The 11304-nt window shown below is 31.1% G+C and overlaps 1 protein-coding gene across 1 annotated transcript; it reads left to right on the top strand.

The window, feature by feature from the left end:
* Nucleotides 1–2699: 2699 nt before the first annotated feature.
* LOC106473834 (INO80 complex subunit C-like) lies at nucleotides 2700–11067 on the top strand. The gene is made up of 6 exons (XM_013934510.2): nucleotides 2700–2782; nucleotides 6387–6452; nucleotides 6844–6957; nucleotides 7316–7412; nucleotides 8897–8964; nucleotides 10549–11067. The coding sequence occupies exons 2-6, from the start codon at nucleotides 6411–6413 to the stop codon at nucleotides 10672–10674; spliced, it is 447 nt and encodes a 148-aa protein (XP_013789964.1). The 5' UTR covers nucleotides 2700–2782; nucleotides 6387–6410; the 3' UTR covers nucleotides 10675–11067.
* The last annotated feature ends 237 nt before the right edge of the window (nucleotides 11068–11304 follow it).

Genomic DNA, 11304 nt, shown 5'->3' with positions numbered 1-11304 from the left:
TGGAAGGTGCTAAAGAGGACATCAACATGTCTTTTGTTTCAAAGCCAAGAGATTTCTTTAACCAGGGCATTAACAACCTGATTGTAAGATGAAAAACATCATCGATAAGAATGGAGACTATTTCATTTAATAAATGTTTTGTTTGATATATAAGTTCTTAGGGGTTTTTCATCTAAGAAAAAGCGACATTAATTTCTTGACGACCTAATACGTTCTAGTTTATTATTTTGTACTTTCTGTATTCAGTTATACCGAGTTTTTAAGTTTTCATTGTTTATATATGACTTTTGGGGTTATTCGGTCCTCTTTTAAGTGATACTCATTGTTTTAAATTTCAGCTGTTTTCTCAGTCATTTGGAAGAAATTTTACATGCATGAATTATCTAAGAACTCTTCTTTTTCTTGAATTGAGATCTTCGTATGTGTTATAGTTTAAAGGATCTTCCAGAGAATATTTGTAATTAATATTTTTCTTTTTTACTTCCAAGCAATTATGGCAGGGAAGTACAGCAGTCCTCCACGTGGATTCGTGTTCAATAACTCATAGATAGGTGGAACCACAAAACTTGATTGAATATTAAACCTATTAAACAAACTGACCGAAGTTCTATCTGTAAACAGATAAAATAGACAGTACGCTGGACTAATGAAGTTTTGAAAGTAAATACACGAAGCTTCCTGAACACTAACAAAGCAATGGTTGAATACTGCAACTCGTAAATTTTTAAACTACTATTTTATGTCTCTCACGGATAAGTTTCTATCAGTTGAAAAACTACTTAGAAACACCACAAATTTCTAAACAATCGTAGTCGAAAAGTATTTCAGTTTTCTCAGAATCGAAAATATTCAGGAAAATTAGGTTTTTTTAGTGTCATCCAAACAATACATCCTCAAACAGTGACACCTATTGTCTAGATGTGTAACAAATAAGAGCAAAAATTAATTAATAAATAATCACACCGCAGAATATATATTTTGAAATTAAAAACAATTTACAATATACCTTTATGGCATTATATTAAATAACATGACCTCCTCACTAAATATGAAATCTTTCAACAAATTTCACCTTTATTTTTAAATTTTACAATAATTATCTTGTCCAGAAAGCCAAGAACTCAAATCTACCAATGAATTCCGTTTGTTTTTTGTTGTTGTTGTCTTTGACAAAAAGTGAAGAATCTTTGATGGTGAAGCACACTTTATTCTCGAAATTTTAATTCCTGGATATCTCTCCTGTAATATGAGCTTCGTTTCTATCTTCATACGCAGCATCTATTAATGGATCGGAAACAGAAATGAGGTGAAAGGCCAGGTTACTGTTTAAACAATGTACATCTGGTTTAGATATTTTTACAGATAACCGATAAATTGTCTCCTCATTATATTGGGTCGAACGTGGCCCAATGGTTAACGTGCTGGACTATGGGTCTGTGAGTTCATTGTTCGCGTCCTGTTACCGCAAAATAAAATGATAATAATAATAAATCGTGCTTCTCACATTGAGCTATGTTTAAATCCCACTTCTTGTTCTGAAAACAGAAGAGTTGGGGTGGGTGCTTTTGATTAGGCGCATTCCCTCTAGTCTATCAATTAATGTTATAGACAGCTAATACAAGTAGCTCTTGAGTAACTTTGTGCAAATATCTGGGAACAAACAAACAAAAGTTATTAATATCATTAATATTATTTATCACTGCAACAGAATTCAATAATGCTCGATATGTCGAATGAAAAATATTATCCAATTTCATAAACCGAGCTCTAGATTTTTGATGTAGTACGGTAAACAATATTAAGAAGAAAGTACACAAATGTAAGCATTGGAAAAAGGCAGGTTAGGCTTCAGTTAACAACATTTTACTCTTCTAAGAGGGTAATTGGTTGACAGAATGAACTGCTGTCAGTGATGATAGAGACAATCATCTTACAGGAATTGAAGATAGAAATTCATGATTTGCTGAGAAATAAAAGGTGAATTTAAATTTTTGTTTTTTTTTAATAGTTGGTATTCAAGGACAGCCGTGAAGGGCCAAATGGTCCCTTGTTACTGGATGTTATATGTATTGGCTCAATAAGGTGATAAAGCTATAAAAATGTATTGGCCCAATAAGCTGTATCAAGCTATAAAAATGTTCTAGGAAAAACTAACAGAGGATAATTTTGTTTATTAACTAGGTTTTTTCGACAAATATTCAAGTATGAACAGTCGAAAAATGGTTCCTAACCTCTGAGTAACTCATTAATTAACTAACCCGCCTAATCATGTTGTAGATTGTACAACACGGATGAACGGGGCTTCTTTAAGACAAGATGGCATCAAGTACCATTTTGTATTCCACTTGTAGAAAATTTACAAACTATGGGAGAAATTTAATAATTCATCCTACAAAGACATTTAATTTAATTAAAAAAGCGAAATACTCGAGTGTAATAACTTTGTTTCTGGTGGAAATGTTTTGTTGTCTAGCTTCACTTCTGTTATTAATTACAAAATAGATGAATTAGGAATAATTTTGACTTTAATCCGTAAGTTTAAGTTACAGCGTATCAGTAAACTAACGCACTCAAAATATAATGTCCACAGTATCTTCAACCTTATTTCCTTACTTTTTTTTACAATCCCTATTTGAAGGTTTTTAAATTCCCAATTTTGTATTTATCTTGTTTTATATTAGAGTACAAAGATTTCGACAGTTTTTATTTTATGAAGAGGGCGATGCTGATTTTATTCATGGTACATTTCAAATTGGACTAGAGGAATTATCACTTTTAATTAGTAAGTTTTAGCTTTTCTAAGTTTGTTAACTGAATTAGAATATTTTTATTTCAATTAAGGGTTAATTTAATCCCGGTATGCTTCATAATAGCTTAGGAACATATAACCTAATAACTAATAAGGTAATATCTAATTTATAGTTAGGCCTACGATATGCACAACATCTTGTTTTCATAAACAATTAATAGTAGTAGTACTAGTTGTGAATAAGCAGCCGACTGTGAATTTGACTTGTGAATTAATTTGTGAAATATTTCTGATTGATAAAATAGTGTATTTTCACATGCATATGTGACTGTAAAACTAAGCGAAAAGGTCGAGTTTGAAGTTTAAGTCCAGTTCTGTTAGTGTTACAAACTCGCAAGGCACGTATTTTAACTATTTATACTAAATGGCGAGAAGTCTTGCCTATGTAGATGGCTTTAAAATTAAAGCCACCACATGCATATCTATATCCGACCTTTTAACATAAGACTGAAGGTAAAATGTCTTTAGTTCTAAAAAAGCTATTGATACGAATTGATTTGAAGGCATTACGGAGGGGCCAGTGACGGTAGAAAGACCTGGTAGTGGTAGCTTGTTGAGTTGGATTTATAACAATAAACTTAGACTTTAAGTTTAATATTTTGGGCATATGTGTATCTCATAGTATAATGATAATGATATGCATGACATATATTGTTCACTAATTTTGCTACATCTGAGTAAGAATATATGGCGTGTCATCACATAGGGTTGACCAGTTAGGTATAGGATAATCAATACATTTAATTATTTCTTATACTAAGATATATCAGTTACAAATAATTTCCTATTGCACAATGATTGGAAGTATCAGACTATGTCCTATTCAGATATTTCACTTGTAATAAAATGGTTTTATCTGGTTGTGTATTTTTTACCATCACTTCTGCCAAATGGATTGTTTTCACCACTTTCAATTTATTTCAGCCACAGATTCTAAAGTCTGTTTCGTATGATGAATTGTTATGCTTGATTTGTTATGGTGGTTAGTATGTACATGTTGCTGTAATTAAATAAAACTGAAATAAATTTTAATTCAGTGTAATTCATAAAGACAAATTGTGTAATTTTTGCACAGTTCAAAGATTTTTGTCTATACAAAAAAAAAATATACTTTTTGACTTACTCCCAAGTCTTCAAAACTTCTCACTGAATGCCTCTGGTCAATGCTGTTGAAGCTCTGATTAGCAACTTTCCCACAAAACCCTAAATTACTACTCAAACCTCTTTATTTACCCTGCTATGTAGTGAAATCTTACTTATTCTATTCAATCATATTTAAACTTTCTTTATAACTGCTTCCAAAGTTGTGTTTCATTTGTGAATGATCAAGTGACTTGATATAGTATCCTAAAAGGATGGCAACCAAGGTGTATATAAAAACTAACCACAAATGGACAATTAAAATGTTTGGAAACCAAGTAATGAATGATATGTTCTCAATGGGTGATAGTTTCTTAGTAAATTTAAAGTTATTTTTTGATGTGGACAGAATATTTCTAAAAAAAAATTGACAGGGCTCTGAATTGTTTTATAGTTTAGTTAGACACTTTTCATTTGTGAAAGTATTTGCATGTTATATTATATCTTGAAATTTTCTTTGATGAGAAGACACCAGACAAGTTTAGTTAAGTTAATGAGTACAGTAAACAACATTAAAGTATTTGGATGACTCAAATCCTTATCAGCTGAATACTGTTTTTGTTTTTATTATATTCAGACAACAATCATTTCTAATTGAAGTTGTGATATGTTTTGAATAAAAACAGTACTATCATTATCGGTCATAGTAAAACATGTTTTTGTTATTTAATCAACTTATTTGGTTTTCACAAGGTCAGTAGGAGTTACTGAATATTTTATGGTTTTCACAAGGTCAGTAGGAGTTACTGAATATTTTATGGTTTTCACAAGGTCAGTAGGAGTTACTGAATATTTTATGGTTTTCACAAGGTCAGTAGGAGTTACTGAATATTTTATGGTTTTCACAAGGTCAGTAGGAGTCACTGAATATTTTATGGTTTTCACAAGGTCAGTAGGAGTTACTGAATATTTTAGAAACAAAATGATGCTCACATGGTTAGCTCAACATTATCGAATCACCGAGTGGTAAATGTCCAGTTGATTTGTTTTTGTGAAATTGTGCCAAAACGTTTTGCCAAAATAACTTTTCCTCAAAAAATAATTTTTCAACTTCAAAAATGTGCAAATAATGATTGCCATAGAAATATTGATTAAACTTTATATTGTCATTATACATATACTTTGCTGATGCCATGAGAAGACATACACTCTTGCATAGAGTGTTGTCCAACAACAGATTTCAACTTGATTTGTTTGATGAGCAGTTCCAAATATGTGGTATGTGCACCCCTGCAGGAATATGGGGATCTTTAAAGAGCTTTAAAAAAACAAAAAAACTCCACTCCTTAGAGTTGGAGGGCAACCCTGGTGAGTTACCAACATAACCAGCACTTAGTGTTTGTGTATTGTTGACTCACTCTTCAATTATTTCTGTTTATTTACCTTTTTATTAATATAAACCACTCTTTTAAGTTTTTTAATAAATTGTGTCAGGGGTACACTAGTGGCTCAAAGGCATGACTGTGGGTATGGCCATAAAAAGGTTCGGAACCACCAATTGAGACACGTGTTAGAGGTAAAATCTTGTAGTCTAATTTTATGATGTTACTTGGTATAATGGTTGCCGTTTTATAGACAAGTACATATTCATAATCAACTTCTGAAGCTGAACAAGCCTGAATTTGAACAAAAAGTAAAATATATAATTTTGTACTATCTGTAAACCTAAGCCAACAAGTAAAGTAGGTACAACAACATTGTGTGAGAGGCATATCATTAGTTCAAATGAAGATGAATTAGGAGCATATTAACATTTATGTTGTGAACCACTCACAGTTCTAAAAAGGGCCTGGGAAGGTCTGGTGATTAGGGAGCTTCATTCACAATCTGTGGGTTGCAGAGTTGAACCTTGTTACCAAACATATTTACCTCTTCATCTGTGGGGGCATTATAGTGTAATGGTTAATCCCATTTTTCAAAAGTAAAGGAGTAGCTCAAGAGCTGGTGGTGAATGGATTTGACTAGCTGCCTTCTCTCTAGTCTATCACTTCTAAATTAGGGATGGCTAGCACAGATGGCCCTCAAGTACCTTTGTATGAAATTCAGCAAACAAACAGTTTTAAAAACCTGTAATGAATACATTGTATTGATTCACCAGTTATATTAGGTACCCCAGCTATTAACATTGATTGATTTTGGTAGCATGCTAGTGAAGGTTGATCATCACATATAATAAAAAAAACAACATTTAAGCCATCATTCTTCATATGTACATATAACTCTATATTTAAATATTTGTTTAATCGTATAATGTATAAAATTAATAACAGTACAGTAATTAAGAATTTTTTTATAAAAGTGGTAAAGTTGTAGCAGAAAGATTTGTTTCATAAGGCACATACAGTATTTTCTTGTTTTTACACATTCAGTTGTGAGAATTTTATTTTATTCTTACTTTTATATCAAAATACATATTTCTTTGTTATATTTTATCAAGGTTTAACACTGATCAACTTGCATAATGGGTAAGAAGAAAAGGTCAAATATTTCTTCAGTAGATAAAGTAAGTAGTTCATGATTTTTATGGGGTTAAACTATTCATAAGTTTTATGATGGGATTTTAATATTTGTTTAAAATCATTTCAATTTTGCATATTTTTCAATGAAACATATTACTGTTTTCATGACTTTGTTTATCATAATTGTGATCTTCTGTTTATATTTAACAACTTTAATAAGTACAGTATTTGTTGCGTAATTACAGTGAATTTTAAACGAGTGACATAAACATATTTGTATATGAGAAATTGGACTGTGTGATGGTGATTTAAGTACAGCAAGATTAAGTTATTTATTGTATTAATTTATTTTTTATGGACTTATGATTCTAATATTAGATTAGATGTTTATCTTTTGTGTCTGTATATTTTGATAAGAATTTCTCTGCCCTTTAGCAAGGACTAGGGGTTGATAAACAGATAGTTTCTTCTGAACCTGGTGGACAGGACTGTGAACAAGACAGTGCAAGCGGAGAAAAAACTCCTGTCTTTAAGGACCCAAATTATCTGGTCAGTTTCTATGATTTTGGATTTTTTTTCATTTATCTTAGGTCTGTTGCTGAAATGAGAGATTTATGGTTACAGCTGTGGTCACAAAATATTACTGTTTACTGAATAATTAAAAAGAAAATCCACATAGAAGATTTTTTCACCCCTAGCACCTAATTTCATTGTATTGTACAGAAGAAACATTATATTTTAAACATAAAAGTTAAATTTGACCAGTGTTTTGTTGTGCTGAACCTTTATTTGTATAATAAACAAAACATTAATTGTAATCAAGAAAGTTAAAATCAGTATCACAAAGGAAAATTGAGTGTTTGAAATATTTAATTTTGTAATTTTTGGATTTTATCTTTTCATGTAGGCTGGAAAATCTAATGGTAAAAAGCCCAGAGTATGGAAAAGCCTTAAGCAGATTATAGCAATAGAAAGAGCTACCTACCTGCAAAATGTAGTCACATGTAAGTATACAAATGGATCATTTCATCATTGAAATATTCATGCCTTGAAGAACCATGCTCTTAGTTGTGTAAAACGTCAACAGAAAAATCGATCTCAAACCTAAAATGTTTCATCTTATTAGGTCCTGTCTGGTGAGTTGTAAATCTTAAGATATTTGTAGTAATATTATATTATATTTTATATGATAAAACATTAGAAAATAAATACTACAGTCTGTTTTTAAAACTTGTAAAAGGTGTCATCTCTGACTGATGTCGTTAGTTGTGTTGAAACATCATTATGGACCATATTAAACGTTATGTAGGAAGTTGATGACATATCTTTAGGCAGATGTGTTCTGATATTAAAATCATGCAAATAAAATCAACATACATGCCAGTTTCTTTGAACTATGATATTGTGTGTTTTAATGGTTGATGGCCAAACAACCAGAACAAGTATAGATGTGAATAAGATCAACATATATACCAGTTTGTTTGAACTATGATATTGTGTGTTTTAATGGTGGATGACCAAACAACCAGAACAAGTATAGATGTGAATAAGATCAACATATATACCAGTTTTGTTTCAACTATGATATTGTGTGTTTTAATGGTTGATGGCCAAACAACCAGAACAAGTATAGATGTGAATAAGATCAACATACATACCAGTTTGTTTGAACTATGATAATGTGTGTTTTAATGGTTGATGGCCAAACAACCAGAACAAGTATACATGTGAATAAGATCAACATATATACCAGCTTGTTTGAACTATGATATTGTGTGTTTTAATGGTTGATGGCCAAACAACCAGAACAAGTATAGATGTGAATAAGATCAACATATATAACAGTTTGTTTGAGCTACGATATTGTGTGTTTTAATGGTGGATGACCAAACAACCAGAACAACTATTGTTTCTGTTTGGACAGATTGTAAAAAAATAAGGAAAACACCTGACCAGATGAGTAAAAAAATTCAGCATGATATTGTAATACTTGGCTTTTATTGTGCTGTATTAGAATATGTTTTACTTTAAAATCTTGTAGAAACTATGACAGCTGTTTGATTTATCTCTGTTAGATGCTAAGAAGTATCGAAATATGAATAGCTGTTTTCTAGGAGGTATGATTTATGTTTTTATCAAATAACTAGAAACCTTTTTGCCCATTGTCAGTCATACGATTGAGTTCATTAGTTATTTGTATTTTTATCCCTTTATTTGAACTGCTTGCTTCTTGTTACATCCTGAGGAACTTCCTCATAGTCTCCCAGACAGATGTGAGTGTGTTATGGCTATTTTAACAGTCGTAAGGTTACGGGTAAAGAAACATGTGCCTCTTATGTTATTCTTGTGACTATCAGATGACCGGGTGCAATATGTATTCACATGAAGATATCAAATATTTTTGTTAATCTTTGAATATATTTCATGTCAACATATAAGATAATATTGTGCTTTCTAATGATACGGATGAATTTTCTCTGTTACTCAGATTCAAGCTTAGACGCTGCACCTTCAAGGAAGCCTTTAAAGAAATACTCTGATATTAGTGGCCTACCAGTGAGTATTTGATACTTTTATATCCATGTCTTACAGCTGCATGTATTATTTAACTTTTATTTATTCAATCATTATTTAACCGTCTGTCAACCAGTTTGCTACGATACTTATAGAACTTTTATGTCAATAGTATTTATAAGTTAGATTTTTGTTTTATATATCAGTAAATTGCTTATCACTTACTTAATTGGTTTGTTTACTTTACTGATTGTAGCAGAAGCTGACAAATAAACCTAGTCCAAACGTGTCGTTAATAGGTTAAGTTGTTTACAGTTGAAGTGTTAAACATGGAGAGAAACAGTTGTGCTGTAAGATATACTGACTATCAGGTTAATTTTTAATTATTTTCGAAGTACTTAGGTAGCTGTGATTGGAAGTTAATGTAACACACAGAAAAAGACATCAGATTAGATATGTAGTTGACTTCTATGGAAACAAACCATCAGTTATTTCAGACTTATCATGATCTGGCCAATCAACTTTGTCCAGTTGATTTAAAACAGACAACTCAGGCTTGAAATTTTAGTCTTGGTTAGTTTCATTCTTTAGCCAGACTTTTACACTTCTTCATTGACTAAAGAAATAACCTACCTCCTTGAAATCTTGGTTCAAAAGAAAGAAATAGCATCCTAAGAATTTAAAATGGCCAAGAAAGCCACTAGGAGGATATTCTGAGCTTTCAATTGGTTATTCATGTCATATATAGAAGTAAGTGTATATAAGTAGCATTTCCAAAAATGGAAAGAGGTGGGCGGGGTGCCACTGTGTCTTATTTATTACATGAGCAACATCTTAATAAATAGAAAAGATAAGATGTTCTTATTTTATATTCTAGCTTGTCAATATCAGTAATTTGAGTTTCTAATTAGTATGAAATTATTGACTTAGTATTTTGACTTCACAAACATCTAATTTGAACCAGTGCTGCATTCAACATACCACAAAAATTGATGTTTATCTGTGATTTTTAATATTTACTTTTAAATTATGAAATTGAGTAATGTATAGTAGTAAAATTTGAATTATAATCTACAGTTTGATACCAAATTCATAAAATGGTAGTTCAATAAAATTTTGGATGCGAGTCAACAAACGAGATGACATGACCTTTCACCCATGACCCGTCTCGAAAGGGTTAATAAAAGAATCTAGAAAATTACCAGTAAAACGTTTTATATTTCTGGACCGTGTCCAGTATTTAGATGTAGTTTAGGAAACAGAGCGCTCTGTGTCGTATAAAGTTTACTTTTAGTCAAATGTAGATATTTCTGCAAGTGTTATAGTCAAGAAGAAAAGTGAAAGCCTCTTCTGCTGGGTGAGGAAAACAAACAGATATTAAATTATAACTGAACAAAACTATCCATAAGAGAGATTACACACATGTGATTAGTTTTACTATACACCATTTATACATAAAAAATATTGCAAATACAGCTAATTCTATACTAAACCAGCCAGATTTTGATGAATTACTTTGTATGTGTACTAATAATAAAGCTGTATTCTACACTAACACATCAGTCTCTAATTTCTTTTTTTTCATTTATGAAAGATGTAACAAAAATAATACATCATTTTTTTTAGGGAATTTACACCGATCCTCAGACGAAGCTAAGATATTTTAATGCAGAAGAATTTACCAGAATACGGATGTTATCTCCAGATCTTGTAAATGGTTACCTCACTTTACGGAAAGCAAACATTCCATGAAGAACAGTGGAAGAGGTTTTGGTTGAATTTTCTAAATGGGGGAAAAGAATACTGGTTGATGATGTGAGAGGTTTACTTTTTTCAACAGTGAAGACACGGTATGGGTGTTGTAACTGCCGACGGGGTAGTAACGTACATCTCAACACAAGAAAAGCTCGTAGAAGCTCATTGTACATGATCAACACTGGAAAATGTTGTCAAAGAACATAAGGAAAAAATAATTGTTAATTAAGATATGACTAACTTGTTTAAATTTAATAAATAATTAGAAGTCAAATCTATCTCACGCTAGCTGAATTCTTAGAAATAGTGTTATATCATAATTAAAAGTTTGAAATATGAAGATTGTTCGTATAAGCAGTTTGAGTAAATAGGGTTAATCTTTATCTTTAAGTTTGTTTCCAAAGTCTGAAGATGTATACTACTAAACAAGCTCAACCCAGAGGTCAAAGTTGATTCACTATCACTGTTAATATTTACTTTTAAATCAAGAAATTAACTACTGTATAATACTAAAATTGTAATCAACAACTTGATACCAAACTTATTGACATACATTCATAAAATGGCCTTTGACCCATGTCGATAGGGTTAAAATAATTGAATATCATTGGACGTCTTATAACTTGT

This window comes from Limulus polyphemus, unplaced genomic scaffold (assembly GCF_000517525.1).
Source record: "Limulus polyphemus unplaced genomic scaffold, Limulus_polyphemus-2.1.2 Scaffold6541, whole genome shotgun sequence".
NCBI classification, from domain to species: Eukaryota; Metazoa; Arthropoda; class Merostomata; order Xiphosura; family Limulidae; genus Limulus; species Limulus polyphemus.
This window is presented reverse-complemented; position numbering and strand designations above follow the sequence as displayed.